The following is a 20,511-nucleotide window of genomic DNA, read 5'->3' as shown; positions in this document are numbered from 1 at the left end:
GTGTGACCGCACCCTCAAATAATGTGGTCAGTCCAGGAATCAGAGACTGTGTGGTGTCCGAATTTCCCAAATCCAGCAATGGACCAACATATGGAAGTCTGCTGTAGCATAATATTGTGCTGTCTCTCACCCCAGGGCCCTGTGCACTGCAGATCCTCCCCAAAAACCTTCCTCAAACGCAAACACATTTCTGCCGGTTGCTATTGGATACGGTGTAGCCCTTTCAATAAAATAGGAGTCCAGTTACTTGATATGCAAGGACCGCAGACCACTAAAGATTGCTTTGTACACTGCATGCTGGGAGATTGCAGCTGTGAAGCCTGTACTGCAGTTCAAGACTTGCAGAAATCATATTGATTCAGTGTAGCTCAAATGATGTAGATGTAAACTGGATTCAAAATAGAAAATGAAACATCCATAGCCCATTTATGATCAATCCTAAAAATAAAGAAAAAGCCTAACAGCGCATGCGCACGAAGGCGCCTCACCAACACTAGTAATCCCGGCGTGCTCCGCGCTCCCTGTTTGTATTGCGCCTGCGCGTTTCTCTGAAAAGAAACTACACTTCCCAGCAGCACCCAGTGTTGCGCACGCCTGCGTGGTGTTCGGTTTGGGCGGGGCTACGTGTCAGTGTCGGGCTCTTGCTGCCCCTGCACAGCGCGCTCCGCCGGTTCTGGGACAACATGGCGTTGAAAAGGATTCAGAAGGTGAGACGCGTGCAGCCTAGGAGGGAAGGAGACTATATTACATGCTGGAACCAACCAAGGAATGGCTTCTCCTCCGCCCGCTAGTGCCGCCCCTGCCAGCCACGGGGAAAGGGAGAGAGTTGCTTTGGCATCACGCCGGGAGGGAGGGGACGGGGGAGGCCGCAGCTTAGCGCTTCTCAGCGGAACCAAGGGCAGCGCGGAACCTTTGCCAAATAGTGATCCCATGTTCGAGGAATTGCGCATGCGTGCAGCTTGTCAACAGCAGCTCACTCCCCTAGAACCGTGATGTCGCGCCTGCGTACATTGGCGGCGGTGCCGTTTCGTTCCCACTGCGCATGCTCACAGAAGGCGGCCGGTCTGGGTTCTGTGTGCGCATGCTCCCGGGGTGACAGCTGCTCTGACCCCTCCCCCTCTCTTTCTCTTGTATGTTCTGCCAAATAGTGATCCCTGGGCAGCTGCTGGGGACAGACCTTACATGGGAAGAGGGGACAGAGAGGTGTAAAGGGGGGGGCAGCTGAGAGCGTCATGGGTTATGTGACAAGAGGCCTCATGGTGGAATAGAGACTGACCTTATCTGTACTGATAGTGTAGAGGATGTGTCAGCAAGATCCACCGCTTCCTGGTGAAACCTTGCGGCCTGAGCTGTACTTAAAGGGATAGTCCATGTGGCTGAATAACACCTCGAATAATCCTGTCTGTGTTATGTCCACGGTCATACATTCCTCCTTACCCGGTGCCTAGGTTATCCTCAGGCCTAGTGTTGCGATGAGGTGGTAACTCCTATTTTTAGTATTGTGACCTCACATGACCACATACAACGATGAGATAATATCGTTCCACGGCGACAGAGGATGGCGGCACTCACTGATATTGGGAAGGGTGGTTTTGTAACTTTTGCTAGTCCTTTAGGTGGTACACAACCCTAAATGCTGCGAAAGATGGCGAAGGAGTAACTTCAGAACGGAGAAGCATTTTATATCCAAATGTGTTGCGTTCAGGAACTAGCAACACGTTAACAAGCTGGAACACTTGTTGCTAGTTCCCATATGCGAGCGTTTAGTGCTAAACACATCTACGTTCCAGAATAACGCCTTTTTTTTTTTTTTTTTTTTTTTTTTTTTTTTAAACAATTTAAGCGCAATGTGTCGTAGAAAGCGGCAGATTTTTTTTAAAAAATTTTTGTGAAGAACCTGGGTCCGGAAGGACATTTTATCTCTGTTTCTGTAACCAGATTTATGGGGCTGCAAGCGTCTGTCATCATTGCGGTATATAATATATTTTGGGGCTTTCCATTGCTATAGGACTGCCCGGGACCAGGATACAGGGGACTTTAGTCTGACACTTACTGGGAATAAGGAAATGAGTGTTCTTAGCGGAAAACACCTTTTCTGAGACTGTAAAATTTACAGTGTGTCATAAATGTAATATCCTTAGGTTGTAAATGAATATATTTTGCCTCATTTTCTTCTGCAGAATCACAAAGCGATTATTGATCACATGGACCATAAAGTGTATGGTCAACAGTATGTGTAGGGTAATGTGCAACTGCAGATTTTTAGAAATAATAAATTTATATATATAATTATATATATTATAGTGAAACCTTGGTTTACGAATAACCTGGTCTCGTTTTACAAGCTTGTATTTTAAAGGTAAAAAACGGTATAACACAATACAGTATTGAGGAAGTACACGAAATAAATGGGCTGCATCTGACTCAATAAATATTGTGTGGAACGAATCGTTTGCATTTCAATGGGGGTTCTTTATCTTTAGACACTTATGTGTCTTATTTTTTTTGTTTTATGGGGTTTGGGACTTTGAATGAACCCTTAAAGATATATCACTTGTGTACGTTCCCTTAGACGGCAATGACTGCCCGGCGGTGGTACAGTGTCACATGTGTGGCAACATTCCGCGCTGTACACTGGGAAAAGATAGAGCATGCCCTCTTTTCCTGCCTGTGGGGCGGTGCGCCGCTGTTTCTTATGGAGGGGGGAGGACCCTCGTGTGCAACACTCTTGTGTGTCTAACTTTGCATCAAAGTTGCAAACTAAAATGCTATACAGGCAGTCCCCGGGTTACATACAAGATAGGGTTTGTAGGTTTGTTCTTAAGTTGAGTTTGTATGTAAGTCGGAACTGTATATTTTATCATTGTAATCCCAGACAGAACTTTTTTGGTCTCTGTGGCAATAGGATTTAAAAAATGTTGGGTTGTCATAAGAACCAGGATTAACAATAACGCTTCATTACAGACACCTGTGATAACTGTTATAGTTGATCATTGTAGCCTAGGACTAAAGTACAGTAAATTACCAACATCCAGAGGTCCGTTTGTAACTATGGGTCGTATGTAAGTCGAGTGTTCTTAAGTAGGGGACCGCCTGTAAATAAATATGCTATAGAAGTCTCAAAGCAAGGAAAAATAAGAGATCAGCCTAAGCTAAATGATTTCTTATGGGAAAACCTGCTTTAGTATACGAGCGATTTGGATTACAAAGCTATCCCCTAGCCACAGTGGATGCAGTTTTTGATGTCCAAACCAAGAATGGAGTGAGCTCTTCTTAATGATATGTTTTCTCCCATTGTCATCCACACCTGCCTTTGGCTTCAAAAACTGCATGTGGAATACTAAAAACTAAACATGTGGACGCACCCCTAGGTTTGGCGCCCTTCGTTCAGCAGCTTCGCCTAACCTGGACATGTTGTTTGATCAGTTGCAGTGCAGCTAAGGCCGCGGTCACAAGATCCGCTAGCAGTCCGTTCATAACGCGATGCTAGGGCACAGGGGGCGCAAGGCTGATCGCATATGCGTTTGTCTGGAAACAGATATGCAATCGGGCTTCGGCCCACCCCCTGTACACTAGTGTCACGTTATGAACGGATTGCTAGCAGAATGTGTGACCGCGGCCTAATTGGGCAACTTTACTCCTATAGCAATTAGTCAAGGCTGTGATTGGCCAGATAGATACCTAGTTAACACACCTGGCCAATCACAGCCATGCCTAGTTTCTAAGGGATGTGATTGGTTTCTCTGCAGCCCATGAAGCAACATGTCCGGGTTAGGCTACATTCACACAATGTATGCCCACCGTACCGTAGTACGGCGGGCATACATCGGCGCTGCGGAGAGGAGCAGGGGATGAGCGCCGCTCACCCCCGCCCCTCTCCATAGGAAGATACAGCGCACGGCGCCCTATTACATAGAAAGATAGGACATGTCCTATCTTTTCCAGGGCTACGAAGCGGTTTGGTGCTGTACCGTACCGCTCCCGTACAGGGCCGTGAGCCCATAGAAGTGTATGGGGGACATATATCGGCCGTATATACATTCCCCATACATGTGTGTGAATGTAGCCTTGGGCAGAGCTGCCAAACCTAAAGTTTAGACCCGCTCATCACTAATTATTGTGTTGTGTTCCTGTTCTTGGCTCACCGATCAGCTGGTTATCCCCTACCCACGTAAATACTTGGGACAACCCCTTTGATCTCCAAGCCATAGTTATCATATGGTCACCCACATGCTGTATATTTCAGCAAAACTGTTTCTAAAAAAACCCATCAGAAACCAGAGAATTGTGACCTGTTATGTGAAATTACTGCTCAATCCCAGAGCCCATTGTGCTACAGAGTCTTAGTGTCCCTGCACAAATGTATGTGGACTTCTTTACAGCTGATCTGCCGCCTCCTGACACCTCAGCATGAAAATATTTATTATAATATAGTGTGTATATGTATGTATGTATGTATGTATGTATGTGTGTGTGCTGGCGGACAAAACTACCCCAGGTCTGACCTGTCATAGTTTTGTGCAAAAACCTGTGAACATTCAGCGAGGAATGTCTGCAGGTTTTTAGAAAGTGGCACACGGGGGCAGGAACACCCCCATTCCCCCCCATGCATCGGCGTTCGTGTCCCTGCAGCCCTATCTACATGATGCTTATCTGTTCTTTTGGGGGACAACTGCCCCTGTTTTTATGATCTGTGGGGTTCACATCACCAAGTTATCCCCTACCCTGTGCATAGAGGGGAAACTTGAATTTTAACGTTAGTGGCTGGACAACTCTGTCAAAATACAGTGAGTTTTCACTTTCGTAACTCGGATTCATATCTGTAGTGTGTGCAGTGGGTTGCACAGACCTGTAATTGTTCTGTACAATAGTCACAGGATAGTAATACAGTATCGGAGCTCCATGAGGTTCTGGTTATACAACTGCTCTACTAATCCTCTAGTGCTGGACTCGGACCTCATGTGACTGCCTGGGCGGAAACATATTGTATTGCAGCCCGTAGTGCACCATATTGGTACTGCCAAATCCAGACATGGTATATTCTACTACAAGGTATGATCTGTGTGCTGCATGATCCACAAAATAGACCGGATGAAGTACTTTGTATAGTGCTGTTACAGCTGGCAACCTACCCTTCATAGCCATCCTGATAATTGGTGTCTAATTTTCTTCCACCGCTATATTTTTTGTATTATTCACACATTTTTTCCTTTCTCTCATTTCCTCCAGGAATTGATGGACTTGCAGAGGGATCCTCCTGCTCAGTGCTCTGCCGGTCCGGTTGGAGAAGACTGTACGTAATCCGGTGTGGTATAGTAGACGCACTCATAAGCTGCCTATACACCGTAGTTGACACTATGCTGACCACTACCATATAATACCGCTATACAGCAGACATAATAGACCATTACCATATAATGCATGCTACAGCACTCTCATATCGGATGCAGTAATAGAAATTAGTTATTTCTAATGTGTTAATTCGGTGAAGCCACATGATTTTCCATCCGTACACTTCCCCATATACATCTCACAATCTAAAGTGTAGTGTTTCTATCATTAAATATCCCCCAAGTTGTGTCTCTCTGTATTTCAGTGTTTCACTGGCAGGCGACTATCATGGGCCCTGTAAGTATCTCGTCCCACAATGTGTGCACCACTCCTCTGTCTGTGTATGAACTAACGTGTCACATCACCTCCTCGGCAGGGGGGTGAGAACTTCTGCAAAATGCTAGCGGCTGCCATATACTCACTGCATCATGTAGAAGGAGCAGCCTAGATCCAAAGGACTATATGGGGCGCCATACTGTTACCTTGTATAGGACAATGACATTGTGCAACTTGCCTCAGGGTTATACGCATGGGTGCGCTTATTTATATGGATGCATGATCCTGGTATGGTGGACCCCGTGCATCTCAGCTGACCCCATAGCGGTTCTATGATCCCTCCCAATCTTCTATACTGAAAGGATGCAAGGATTCTGTGCACTAGCAGTGAATATACCTCTATTCACATGACTGGATCTGATACAGACAGAATTCTGTAATAAATCTGTTATGTAGGTGTCCAATTCGTTGGACGAATGTAATTGGGGAGGAGGGGGTTGTTTCCGAATCTGATTCATACAGTTAAAGAAAAGTGGCTAGTGCTGTCATATGCCATATGACTGAGGTTTTCTCTTCTTTGTGTATATATTGGGTTGCATATTACAGTACAATGGCCTTGTATCATACAGGCTATGCAGACTGGTCACTTCTCAGTGGATTAAAGGTATTGTCCAGGTATACCATAAGCCAGTGATGGGCAACCTTTTGAGCTTGGTGTGTCAAGATTCGCCAAAAAACTGAGCATAACTCGGGTGGTGTGTCACCTTGACAAAAAAAAACATAATTTTGTGATATTTATAGTTTAAATAACAAATACGTATAATTATTTCACTTCTAGGGTACTTTAACCCTAGGTTGTGTGATTGATCCTACCATGTAGTGCCATACTACATCTATTTATTACAATGTGCTGGACAATCTCTCAGCCTCCTGGCTAGTGCACCTGGCCGTGTAGGAGCCGAGGATGAAACTTAACTCTCCGGCGGCCGCGTGTCACTGAGAATGGCTATGCATGTCAGCACTGACACGCGTGTCATAGGTTGGCCATCACTGCCATAAGCTATGGTAGCAGTCATACTATCTCCTCTCCATGATCCATGGTGGACAGGAAGGTCAAGTGGTTAACTTTTTATCAGGGAATGGTATTAGGATGAAGCCGAATTTCTCTCTACAGGCAGTCCCCAGGTTACATACAAGATAGGGTCTGTAGGTTTGTTCTTAAGTTGAATTTGTATGTAAGTCGGAACTGTATACTTTATAATTGTAATCCCAGTCAGAACTTTTTTGGTCTCTGTGACAATTGGATTTTTAAAATGTTGGGTTGTCATAAGAATCAGGATTAACAATAAAGCCTCATTACAGACACCTGTGATAACTGTTATAGCTGATCATTGTAGCCTAAGGCTAAAGTACAGTAAATTACCAATATCCAGTGGTCCGTTTGTAACTAGGGGTCGTATGCAAGTCGAGTGTTCTTAAGTAGGGGGACCACCTGTAGTTGGTAAATAATTTCTACTTCTATAAAGCCCCTGTTACCTACATAGCTGAATTGTGAGCACAGGCAGCGGAGTATGGCTAATATGGTAACTGTCCCCGGCACAGAAATGTCCCCTTGATGTTCCTTGAATAGTATTTACAAAAATAGATGGGGGAAATAATCTATAAGTAAATGAGGTTATCATTAGGGTGCTATTAGGTCCAGTTCAAACCTGTGTTCGGATCTCTGTTCCAGTCTTAAGACATCTAAAACCAGGTCAAAGATAGTAAACCTAGCACATTTGCATTGCTGGTGTGTGCCCCCTATGGCAAGATCTGCTCTTCTTTTTAGTTTCTTATGCCCTGTCTTTTTTAAGGGAAAAAATTTATATATGCTAATGAGCCCCAAGGGCTCCAGGCTCTGTAGGAGTTAATGGAGCCTGGAGCACCTCATGATCATTTGCATAATTTTGAAAGCACTTTTTTTTTTTCTTAAAAACAAGGGCATACAAAGCTAAAAGAATAGGGTTCATGCTAGAGGGGTCACATACCTGCATGTCTGTGTTTTTGGTTTACAAAGCTTGATCTTGTGGTAGAGATCCTTTTAAAGTGTGGACAAACCAGGGACACTTACTCATAGCACCATGATTGTTATCCATGGCCTCCTTCCTTCTAAAATCAACTTTTAATGTTATGCTAATGAGCCAGGGGAATACCCCCAGAGCCCCTCTGTTCTGCAGGTTCAATGAGCAGAACATGTCGCACCCAACCCCCTGCGCTCTCCCTCTTCCTCTGTAAGCTATAAGCAGCAGGAAGTGCAGGGAAAAGGGAGATCTGCTCTGGACAGTGTAACAGTCTGTGAAGCTACAGTACTGAGGGGCACTAGCTTCTCTGGGAGGAGGTAATGAGTATCAAATATAAGAATATTACCACAGTCACGGTGCCTGCATTCATGAGAAAGTGTCCTCGATTTATCATGATGGATTTTGATCGTAGATTTCTTTTAAATAAAATCTACCACTTCGGAAAAGTAAAAAACGCATAGTAATACTCGCAATTAGAGGTAAACTTTGGGTGGTACCAGCGACTAATACCAGGTAGATGAAACTTAGGCGCACAACTTGTAGCAGGGCCTTCTATTCCTCCCTAGGCCTCATATGGATCCCCATAGTGTGGGGCCATATAGTGCAGCATGGAGCCGCAGTGGTGCTGTCCAGCTATCGCACTGTTTCCATTGTGTTAAAGGGGTTGGCCACTTTACCTCATGTTTTGTGTAATGTATGTGTGTGTGTGGGGGGGGGGGGGCAGGGGCAGGATCTGAGGTAATTTAGCAATATACATCTATTAATAGTTCTGCTCCGCTTTCCTGATATGTAAAGTGAAGCCTCCGGTCTTTTACCTCATCAGCCAGAGATTCCTGACCATAAAATGGCTGCAGATGGAGGGTCATGTGATCTCCAACTGTCCATGAGCAATCACCCTGCCAGGACCTTTATCTTATATTCATGAACACTATCATAAAGTCCTGGCAGGGCGATTGCTCATTGACAGATAAGACCCTCCATCTACCGCCATTTTATGGACAGGAATGTTCGACTGATGAGGTAAAAGACAGGAGGATATGAAGAAAGCGGAGCAGAACTATTAGGATTGGTAAATGACCTCAGATCTTGCCCGCCCACACATACACTTACACACACATTACAACAACATGAGGTGAAGTTTTTGAGGCTGCAATTCCTGAATAATCTAGGAAACAGCTGGATTGCCATGTTTGCCCATGAAGGGGCTCTTAAGTGAATAATATTTGTTGTGTATGATGCCTGCCCCCCCTCGTTTGCTGTGTACGTTGTCAGTGACCGTTTATGAAGATTTACAACCCTGCAATGTTTTCTTATGACAAGTGTTATTTACCGCTCAGCAAAACTTCAAGGAAATGTAAAATATTGTAGTTTGAAGGAAATCTACCAAAACAATCCATTATGATAAACCAGGGACACTTAATCAACAGATCCAGACAACTTTATAATTATGCTAATGAGACAAACACTCTGGGGGGGGTATAACCATTGACCCTCCGGTGTGTGATATAATATTAGGCAGAAAGGGGGGTGGTTCTGAAAGGAGCAGCTGGGAGGGGAAGACAGTGTAACAGTCTTTGATGCTAGTGTACCCCCCACTCCTCTTTAGCATCATTTTAAAAGTTGATTTTAGAAGGCCACAGAGAACACATATAAGATTATTACCACAGTCACGGGGCCTGGATCTATGAGTAAATGTCCCTGGCTTATCATTATGGAGTTTGATGGTAGATTTCCTTTAACATATATTTATTATTCTCGGCTATGACTATAAAGCGGTGAGTCTCTGCTGCGCCTGGGGTTGTGAGTATCTTATCTATATCAGGATCCAGTTTAGGAAATCTTATTTTCTGGTTCCTCTTTCTCTCCCCAACATTGACCTGTGTTTCATTTTTTCAGAATGACAGCCCCTTCCAAGGTGGAGTCTTCTTCCTCACCATTCACTTTCCCACAGATTACCCCTTTAAGCCCCCTAAGGTAAGTAATGTGAGCAGATGTCATGCACAGCCTGGAGAAGTCCATACTACAGATTAGCAGAGGCTATAAAGTACTGATTCTTCCTACATGGGTCAGTGATACCGACCTTTCTCCTTACAGGTGGCATTCACAACCAAAATCTATCACCCCAACATTAACAGTAATGGCAGCATTTGCCTGGACATCTTGAGGAGCCAGTGGTCCCCAGCTCTGACTGTATCCAAGGGTAAGTAGGCTTGTGTACACACTGTATATGCACATGCACCCTCAGACCGGCTGAGCATGTACACCGGATGGCTCACACAATGTCTAGTGATGGGGGACGTGTCACTAGACCTGTAGATGCGGAATACCACATGTAAATAGTTTCACTACTTGATGTGAATAAGCAGGAGCCAGTGGTTTAACATTCTGGAATATTTCTGTACGATATTTTGAGGCTTTGTTCTTTCTCCGCAGTCCTGCTGTCTATCTGCTCACTCCTTTGTGACCCCAACCCAGACGACCCTCTGGTGCCAGAGATCGCTCACACGTACAAAGCAGACCGGGAGAAGTACGTAGGACTTGGCTTAGTATCTGTTCTGTATAACTTTATTTTTAACCTAATTTTTGATGATTTGATACTACTATAAAACTCAGTGCAAACTGGATATCTAAGAGTAGACTGTGCCTTCTGTGGTGTATTGGTGGTGCGGCTGTACTGCAGGTGAACGTGAGCTGACCCATACACCACAGATAGGACTTCTGGTTGTACAGTACAGTAGTACAACTGATTGGTGGCTGTGTCTATCTTATGGATCAGTCCTGAATAGGTTTGGGCTGTAAAATCCCTTTAAGGCCTCATGCACACATAACCCTATACAGTATAGGGGGGCTTTGATATCACGGCCCCATAGAGGTCATTTGCACTTGTGACCATGCATCCGCAGTGCAAAATATGGGACCTGACCCAGCTTTCTATGTGGAGAGGCGAGGAGCCCCCTGGGGGTTTACAGGCAGTCCCTGGGTTACATACAAGATAGGTTCCATATGTTTGTTCTTAAGTTGAATTTGTATGTAAGTCGAAACCGTATATTTTATAATTGTAGAAAATCTTTTTTGCCCCAGTGACAACTGGAGTTCCAAATTTTTTTTTTTTTTTTTACTGTAATGGGACCAAGGAATATAAATAAAGCTTCATAACAGACACATTACAGCTGATCATTGCAGTCTGGGACTAAAGTAAAGCATCCAGAGGGGTCAGTCTGTAACTAGGGGTTGTCTGTAAGTTGAATGCCCTTAAGTAGGGGACCGCCTGTACTATATTCATGGAAACTCCCATTCTGACCATGTGTAAAGCCTAGTGCAGGGTCTGAGCCAGGGATCTAGCAATAGAAAATCCTTTTTTTGATTATTTGTGCTCATCTGTAGTTAATGGCTTATACAGAATTTATATAATGTGGCTGCAAGAACTGCGCCACACCTGTCAGTGGTTGTCTCTTATTGCAGCTTTAGCCTTCTTGAAATTATAAAATAAATGATTAAAAATATTCTAGAAGGGAAAAAAAATTATTTTTTTACTTTTTTTTTTTTTTTTTTTTTTTTTTTTTTTTTACAACCCCTTTGTTAGATCGATAAAAATTTCGCACTGCATTTTGTCTACGGCATGGCAGAGCTTCATACAAGGCATAACTCATTGACTGGCGCGGTGCTATGTTATTGGGAAACCCCTTCAAAGAACAGTCTGGTATCATGGGGTCTTTCTTTTGAACCAAAAGTTTTTAGAATGAGTTAGAATGAGCAGTATTCCGTATTCTCCCACTGCTTAGTTGCAATACCTCACACTACACGTGGTCAGGTGTGGCTCTGTTTTTGGAAGATGGCAGACAATTTTTTTTTTTTTTCAACCTCTGGACAACCGGGGCCCACTGCAACATTTCAATTGCAGCAAATTTCAATTTTGGGTACAAAGCATTGCAGAGAGGTGGTATAACTCCTGCCCGCAGTCCCCCATGATGGATGTATAGAGGGTGATGTAGGCACATGTGGAGGGTGTACAATGACCAGATGTTCTCTTCTCCCTCTGCAGGTATAACAGACTAGCACGAGAATGGACAAGTAAATATGCAATGTAACACACTCTGAATAGCACAGCCAGACTGACAGACTGGAGGGGGTACAGACCCTCCCACTTCTCTTGTTTATCTTCTTGTGCCAACATGCCCGCAATGTTTTTATAGAACACCGACCAACCAAAAATAGAGCAACTCCAAGGATGCTCCCGCCCTTTACATTCAGCTCTCTGCAGCCTGGCTGAGGAATAGTCACCCATTCTGCTGCTGCTGTTATAATATTCTCCTTCTCATCCCATGGGCCGAGAACCGTACCCCCTCTCCACCCCCCCCCCCCCCACCCGTGCACTGAACTCCCCTCGCCCTGCTTTCCAGATGCTCATATCACCTTACACCCTTCTTTAAATAACTCAGGACATAGCGGTTTTGTTTGGGAAGGGTCCCATGATCCTCCCCTCCTACCCCCCCACCCTTACCCCTCTGTAGCCCTCCCTTTCCCCAGTCCAGAGTAGCATGGCTGGCAGCTGCTGTCGCTGGAGCAAGAGAAGACTTTGTGGAAATCTAGAGGAAGATCAAGTGTCGTCCCGAGTCTCCAGGCCTTTTATTCACCGTGAAGTCATTCTCGTCCCTTTTTTTTTTTTTTGTTTTTTGTTTGTTTTTTTTGTTATCTGCATGGAGTAGAAGATCCGAAACGCATACGGAACGGTGTGAGCGACGTGACTGGGCACGCTATTGGTACTGTTTTTGCAGGGCTACACTCCACATACACCATGCTGGTGGTCCCATGGTGGTACTAGCATTTCTTAGAAGGGTAGACCCCGCTGTGTGTAATATTTCCCCCCCCCCCCCCCCATTGTGTTACTTTTATCATCACGCTATCAGTCATATCATTGTGTGCTTTAGTAGTAGGTTTAACTCTTTCTGTATCGTTTGGAGTGTCCCGTGATTGTAAACCAGGCTAAACGCTGCATATGTAGCCTCTCCTGATACGTCCGTTCCTAAATAATTTAATTCCCTGTGAAACTAAAGCAACTTTTCTCATCTTTTTGTGATGTCCCGTTCCTCTGTTTTTCCTCCTGGCAGCATTACCGACTCCTTTCTTCAGGATAGTCTGTCCCTATGCAGACATTGCTTAGTTTAGAGCATCTCTTCTCCAATTATGTCCAACTGGCCACACCCAGTTGTCAAATTTCACACATTTCCTGGAACGGCACAACGCAGAATAGTAAGAAAAGATGATTCCATGGGGAATACAAGTATTACAAAATCGGGCAAAACAGGAGAGGGGTCAGTGATTCGAGAAAAAACGTTTCCTCCCTGAACACCAAATGTGAACAAGGCTGAGCTGCTATACCAGGTGTAGCCCATAGAGCGGTGCTGTTTTCCTTTTGTTTTTCTTTTTTTCCCGTAGATTTGACCCATATACAATCATGTGTCCTTTAGGTGTGAATATAAACATCTGAATGTATCCCATTGCCTATATGTTGGTGCCATGACCTCCTATATAAACGTGTACCAGTGCAGTCCCGTATGGACACGCGAATGTAAATACGTAATCCCGGGTCTCTGTACACACAGCATATCGGGGGTCTCTGCTACCATGCCCTTACATGTGCTCTGTAAGTTTAGCCTCGTTTACAAAAGTGAATTAACCCCCCCCCCCCCTCCCAATACTTGATAAGCCCCCCCAAAATGATTGATCAGGTCTTGTTATCCCCCCTCATTCTCTATTGGAGGAAGATCTTGCAGGCTATACTGTTAGTGCAGTCACCGCACGCCATGGAAGTAGCCATATCCCGCGCTAAGCCACTTTACCGTTAGCGTGTAACCCTATTAGTACTATCCCCCTCCTCCCCAGTGATAATCTGTAGCATTGGTTTTGCTCCCGATATGGTGGCTTCCATTGAGCGCAAGTAACCGGTGGTCTCCAAAACCGCAGGAGCGCGACGCGTGACAAGCAGGAGAATGTTTTTCAGCACTGTGAATTTAGCTTTTGTCCCAGCCTACCTCACTCTCTGAACTCTGGGACAAGATGATCCCTCTCTCGGTGGGGAGGGGGGCGGCTCTGCGGGATACTGTACATTGTATTGGGGGTCTCTACTCTGATTTCTACAAGCTTTTACCTGCGGAGTGGTCATGACATCCGGCTTCTGATGACGATGCACTGTACAACGGCAGAGGATCTCTAGTACTAATATTACATTTGTTTTTTTTTTTTTTGTTTTTTTTCTGTTGCTGAGTATCTACTAAAACTTGCACTGTGTAATGATGCAGAGTATCTGTATACTATGATGTCTATGAATGTGCTGCACTGAATTACAATACTGAGAATTGGTAACCGTGTTCCGAAATTTCCAGCTGTGATTCTGAGATTTGCTACAATATTAAAGGCGGGGGTGAGCCGAACATTACAACTGTGTTAAAGGGGAAAACTACCATCGGACTTGCAACCTACTAAGCCCTACACTGCCTTTACCTAAACTTTTAACCATAACTAACCACTTTCTCTATCCTTTATGCAGAAGAACTTGAGGCTACTCGGGCAGGGAATGCCCGGGGCTAAGGCTACACCACACCCCTGTAGCCTCTGAAGTCTGAGCCCCCAGTGTGCACTTGCAGAGCTCTTCAGCTATTCAGCCGGTGCCCACGCATGCGCAGTAACTTGGCTCACTGCCGAAAAGTGCAAGAAGTTACCGCATGGGCACAGGCTGAATAGCCATCGAGTGCTGCGGGGTAAGAGTTCAGAGGCTACAGGGGTGTGATGTAGCCATAGCCTCTGGACGCTTCACCGGGCTACTCCACGCCCCAGAAGCCTCTGCAGTTCATCTGAATAAAGCATAGATAAAGTTTTTAATTGGTTATGGTTGAAACTTAAGGGAAAGGCAATGTAGGGATTAGTATGTTGAAAGGTATCTACCATCAGTTATACCTCAGTGTATTCCTGATGGTAGGTTTCCATTAAAGGGAGTCTTCCAGCTCCCAAATAACCCAACAAGTAAAACCAGCATTGTGTAGGGCACCTTACAAGTTTTTCAGATATACTTTTCCTGTTTCTCAGTGATAGCATAATTTTCTCTGAAATTACATAATGCAATTGAGCTTCTTGGTGCTTTGAAGGTGGGGCTGTGCGTACTGGGGCACTTTATTTCTGTGAAGGATGACAAAAATTGAGGCACAGCTGGGTAGGAATGGGCATTTTAAAGGGCATCTACCACCAGGATGAAGGGTTTCAGACTGTATGCAAATGAGCCTGAGGGGCTCCATAGGTGTACATTGAGCTTGAAGCCCATCAGGCTCATTTGCATACAGTCTTTCATCCTGGTGGTAGATCCCCCTTTAAGAAAACTGGTGCATTGGCCAAACGTAACCCCATCCTTAATACACTTAGAATCTGGTTTGCACAAGGGGTTGTGCTCTTTCAGCTGATTCCAGCAAATAATTGATATTGTTTGTAATTTTCCAATAAACTTTTTTGTAATAATTCCTCAGTTTTCTAGATCTCTGCTTGCTGTCATTCTATAGAAAGCTTCAACGTTTACTTTTCTGTGGATAGAAACCGGTCCCTGGCCAAGTGATGTCACGTGGGTGCACGGCTCGTTATTTCACAAAGAGTAATCAGAGCTATATCACGAGCCGTGGAACTTTTGTGACATCAAATGACCTGGGATACAATGAGCCGTGCACCTTTTAATATCACCTGATCGGGAACTGGTTTCTATCCACAGGAAGTTAACATTGAAGCTTCATATAGAATGACAGCAAGCAGAGATCTAGAAAACAATGAGGAATTTATACAGAAAGTAGATTGGAAAATTGTGTAACTTTTTTTATTAGACGTACAATAGCAATTATTTGCTAGAAGTAGACAACCCCTTTAATTGTCTCTAATGTAATTTATCACTGGGAAACAAAGGGATGTCTGAAAAGCTTATAAAATATTATATACAATGTTAGTTTTACTTGTTATGTGATGTATGAGCAGGTAGATTCCCTTTAATACCCCAGGAGTGGAGTCACACAGGGGCTATGGTTACGCCATGAATCTGTCTGCAGATTATACTTATTACTAAAATGAAACCTATGTTAATATTTTGCAGCAAAGTCTTGCAGCGACAGATCTGGTGGTAATATCTTGCCATGTGTGAACTCGTCCTAATATTTTGGGAGACATCATGAGTAGTGACTGGTCTGGATGTGCCTGGAGATTTCACGAGTTCTCGTAAATATTTTGTCCCTTCCATACAAAAAAAAAAAAAAATCATGTTACTGCTAAAGACGGGGGTTGTATAAATAAAGTAATGGCCGATCAGTAAAATGAGCCCTCCTTATGTTTGACTACAGGGACCCCCACTGATGTGGTGATTGGGCAGTGTTTGTTTGAGCCCCTTTGCTAGCTTTCTTGTGGTCCCATGCAAGCAAAACAAGGACATTCTGCAATTCCTTATGGTGGCAAAAAAAATAATTAAGGAGACCGCAGATGTACTCAGCCCTTTCCTTCTGTGCATCAGGTGGAGGGGGTCTCCGACATCCAATTTGTCCGAGTGAATGAGAATTGGCCCTAGAATCGGGGTGAATAACTTTGAAGATTTACATTGAGTTTCCTATTCAGAGCTCACATCTTCCCTGGCACCCCCTGCTTGTTCAATGGCTGTATTTACATGATGGCATGTGCTGTGGTATAGTAATGATTACACCAGGCTTTGTGCAGTACCTGGGCTTATTCTACTTAATAATCCAGCTCTAGGCACACGTTGTGCATCATAGGCCATTGGCTAAGCAGAAGGGTGGATTGTTAATGTGCGCACAAGACATGACGTAAACTCCAGATCAATACAGTGACTTTAATGGAAAGTAATGCAGGGTTATTCAGTCTAAAGTGCTACATCATGAGATGAAGGAATGGAGGTCCATTAACCCTGCAGAATGGCTGTGACCTCAGCGATCCCACAGAGGTAGATGTGTCATGTGCACCGAAGTTAGAACCTACACTTAGTGAAATGTTACTTTTGGGCGAAATATCTGCAAAAATCAGCCGACTCCAAATGTAAGGCCGACTTCCCATAACTTATTTATTCTTCTGTTTCTATTCAAACACACAGTTTCTGTTTTCGATAGACTGGTATCTGTATTAAATGCTTCCCTTTCTTCCTCAATTGTCTCTATAGACTGTTCCTGCACTAAGTCCTCTCTGCTATTTTTTACGGCAGTGAGTATATTTATAAATCTTTTTTTTTTTTTTTCATATATTAAAGTGTGATTCCTGAAAGGAGGGAGAGAAGATGATCTCTGAGATATGTGGGAAAATTCTGGCTAAATCTTAACAGGACTCCTGATAAAGACTGGGGGAGTCCTGATTGCCCCGCCCACACAGTGATTGACAGGGAGAGTCCTGATTAGCCCATCCACACAAAGTGATTGATAGGGAGAGTCCTGATTACTCCGCCCCCATACACATTGATTGACAGGGAGAGTCCTGATTACTCTGCCCCCACACACATTGATTGACAGGGAGTGACCTGATTGCCCTGTTCACACACAGTGATTGACATCATCAAGCTGGAAGAGCTGTCAATCACTGTCTGTGGGTGGGTTAATCAGGACTCTTATGGTCTCTCTTTGGAGTCCTGTTAGGATTTATCAATATATCACAGAGCTCAGCTACTCTCCTTCTATTGTAGCATGTGTTTAAACTAAGGACCCCCCATGCCCCTCCTTAACAGAATTAGATTACTTTAGGATTCAGTTGAGCACAATAGTATTCTCAAAAACCACAGCAGCTTTTTCTCTGACACTGCCCATACACTAGAGATGGAAGATGGCCGAAGTAGCAGGTTTAGTCGACTTTCTAGTGACCACCACAAACTTTCCTGGCATGAATGAGCGTGACCGATATCAACGGCAGATATCAGACAATGGATCTGCCATGTTGTTCCAAGAAGTTAAGCTTCAAGACAAACTACCATGTAGAAAAGGCTGCCTGACAACTCTTAAAGGACATCTACCACCAGGATGAAGGACTGCATGCAAATGAGCCTGAGGGGCTCCAGGCTCCATTAACACCTATGAAGCCCAGAGCCCCTGAGACTAATTTGCATAGAGTCCTTCATCCTGGTGGTAGATGCTCATTCTCTATTCCTGAATGTAAAAACCAAGCTGTGGTAGGTTCTATACGCTTGTGTTCTTGGATTCGGGAGGTTCTCCATTGCGGACACCTCGCCAATTCCACCAATTCCAACTCTTTGCAACAGGTTGTTTTTCCACAGCTTCAGGTACAGTTGGAATTTTTTTTTTCAATAGTCCCCCCCCACCCCCACCATTGGTTAATTTTCGTATTTAATATGCAAAATATGTAGCATATTGGGGGCTGGAACTAAGAGCAATAAGTGCTCAGCAATAGGAGGTGCAAAATAAAGTCACAACTCTGCTAGTACCGACAGCCAAACCCAAACCACAGCCTCAGCGCCTGCACTAGCAGTATCTAAATCGGTAATGTAAATCGAACTATTATAAACTACAGAAAGGATTCAGAATTCTGTCACCAGCTAAAAATGACATTCCTGGTGACGGGTTCCATTCAAAGGAAATCTGTCAAGCAGTTTGTGACCATTAAACCACAAGCATGACTTATTATGGATGGGGTTTAGCGCCCCAAAAATATTGTGGAGGGTACCAAATATGCATCTTGTTGGACCCATGCCAGCTTTTCACACGTTTTTTTCTTTACAACATGGCCAAAGGTAAAGAGGGGAGTTAAATATTTCTGGGACGTTAAGCGCCATGGACTTGTGGTCTCCACTTTAAGTTTTGCCATAGATCTGACCAAAATCTGTATATTGCTGTATTATGTGTGTGCAGTGCCTGTGCCACGCTACCACCATCCATCTGCAACATCCACCCCAGACTCCGAGGTAAAGCTGTATAATGTGAACAGGTCCAAAGATTACCTCAGAGATGACCATGAAGATGTACAGTGTGTACACAGCGCGGTAATGTACATGGACAAGATGGCTACTATCACCAAATGAATGCAGACGTAACAAACCACAGAGTTTTATCTTGCACGTCCCAAATACCCATCTATCACTTCTAAGGGGTTGTCTTCTATTAAAGAAACATGTCTGAGCCTGGACCCTCCTTGTCTACCAGCAATACCAGTCCCACCCTGAAGACATGTATGATGTTGTTCATTTGGTGTCATAAGTCACTATGAAAGGGGTTTTCCCATGAAGAAAAGTTAGGCCCTGCCCACGGCATAGGGCCTAACTTGCTGATCAGTGGGGGTCTCAGTGCTGAGACCTCCACAGATCACAAAAACGGGGGGTTTTCTAACATTTCTTCGTGGGAAAACCCCTGTAAGTGTCTGAGAGCTAAAGTGTTCTAGTTACTTATGACAACCAATGAGAGCCCAGCTTTTTGTAACATGAAAGCCTAGCTCTGGTTGGCTGCCATGAGCAACTAGAGCAGTTTTGCTCTCAGACGGTTTGATAATTGAGGCATTTGATAAATGTTTTGGCAATTCCTTGATTCCAGTATTTCTCTACCGTAGTCTTTACTCCCTATAGGTTGTACAGGTGCTTCTTACTAAAGTAAGCAGCTTCTACAGCTACCCCAGATGTAGCGGTGTTACACTGCTAGCGTTATTGTAACCCTCCCATAAAGCTAGCACACACTGCAACGCAATAGCCTCGGAACGCCGGACCAAGCACACAGCGGTCCGGTGTATTCATGAGGGGGTGGTCCGATGAGTCGGTGACTGCCGCATGAAGTCTAGCAGTTGCCACCGGTTAAACACTGCTAATGGGGTGGCGCTAGGAGCTAATTACTTTTTTAGGGTGACAGGTACTCTTTAAATGAAATCTACCTTCAAAATCCATCATGATAAACCAGGGGCACTTAATCATAGATCCAGGCACCGTGACTGTGGTAATCTTCTAATATTTGTTATCCTTGGCCTCCTTCCTTCTAAAATTAAAGGGGTATTCTCACCTGGGCATTCACATTTAATTTTTTTCCCCATGTATACATACATTTTTTCAATTGGATGTTATTTTTAAAAATTTTTTTACCTGCGTAAAGAAAATTTTCCCATAAATGTAGCCATTTTGTCCCTTAAAAAACAGGTAACCTCCATGGATACGACCACCTTGCACCCAGGTCCTGCCTGACCACCTGGATTAATGATTCATTACCACAGGACGGTTGTTGTTTCTTTGTGCAATCACTCCAGCGGCGGTGGTCATTACCAGGGACTGGAATCTTGTTTCTAAAGAACCAAATTACTACATTTATGGGAATTTTTTTTACACATGTACATATATTTTAATAAGATCCAATCAAAGAAGTGTATGTGCATAATAGAGTTAAATAAAATGTCATTGCCCAGATGAGAATACCCCTTTAACTTTTACGGCTTCCATCATTACGGGTTTAGTGGGAGTCACAGAGCCCACAACCCCCACTCCAGAGCGCTGTCCCGACCCTCAATAGTGATCAGTGGCAGGTAATCACTGGACACAGACAGCAATGTTTCCGCTGCCTGCATCCTTTGTGCGACGCAGGCAATGCCCTTGCTTAGGGGATGGTGCTTAGGTCATAGAGAGGAGGACCCTGCATCCGTCAGCGCAGAGGAGGCTGCAGGGAGCGCAGGAAGATTTTTTTTTTTTTTAAATAACTGTGCTGGGGCTATCTACATACGGAGGGGAGATGTGCTGGGGCTACCTATCTATATACTGAGGGGGAGACAGTGTAACTGTAAAGCTACAGACCCCACCTCCCCCAGAGTCCTTCTGGCTCATTAACATGATTTTAATTGTTGATTT

At 44.3% G+C, this 20,511-nt stretch overlaps 1 protein-coding gene across 1 annotated transcript; it reads left to right on the top strand.

Annotated features, from left to right (window-relative positions):
• Positions 1-557: 557 nt before the first annotated feature.
• UBE2D4 (ubiquitin conjugating enzyme E2 D4) lies at positions 558-15,974 on the top strand. Its single transcript, XM_072149068.1, has 7 exons — positions 558-707; positions 5,230-5,293; positions 5,597-5,628; positions 9,564-9,641; positions 9,762-9,867; positions 10,101-10,194; positions 11,710-15,974. Exons 1-7 carry the CDS (start codon positions 684-686, stop codon positions 11,753-11,755), a joined length of 444 nt encoding a protein of 147 aa, XP_072005169.1. The 5' UTR covers positions 558-683; the 3' UTR covers positions 11,756-15,974.
• The last annotated feature ends 4,537 nt before the right edge of the window (positions 15,975-20,511 follow it).

This window comes from Engystomops pustulosus, chromosome 4 (genome assembly GCF_040894005.1).
Source record: "Engystomops pustulosus chromosome 4, aEngPut4.maternal, whole genome shotgun sequence".
NCBI lineage: Eukaryota > Metazoa > Chordata > Amphibia > Anura > Leptodactylidae > Engystomops > Engystomops pustulosus.
The sequence above is the reverse complement of the archived record's forward strand: the minus strand, read 5'-3'. Positions and strand labels throughout refer to the sequence as shown.

Coding starts and splice junctions, on each gene's coding strand:
- UBE2D4 (XM_072149068.1), top strand. CDS start 684: ATGGCGTTGAAAAGGATTCAGAAG. Junction 708..5,229: donor CGTTGAAAAGGATTCAGAAG/GTGAGACGCGTG, acceptor CATTTCCTCCAG/GAATTGATGGACTTGCAGAG. Junction 5,294..5,596: donor CGGTCCGGTTGGAGAAGACT/GTACGTAATCCG, acceptor TCTGTATTTCAG/TGTTTCACTGGCAGGCGACT.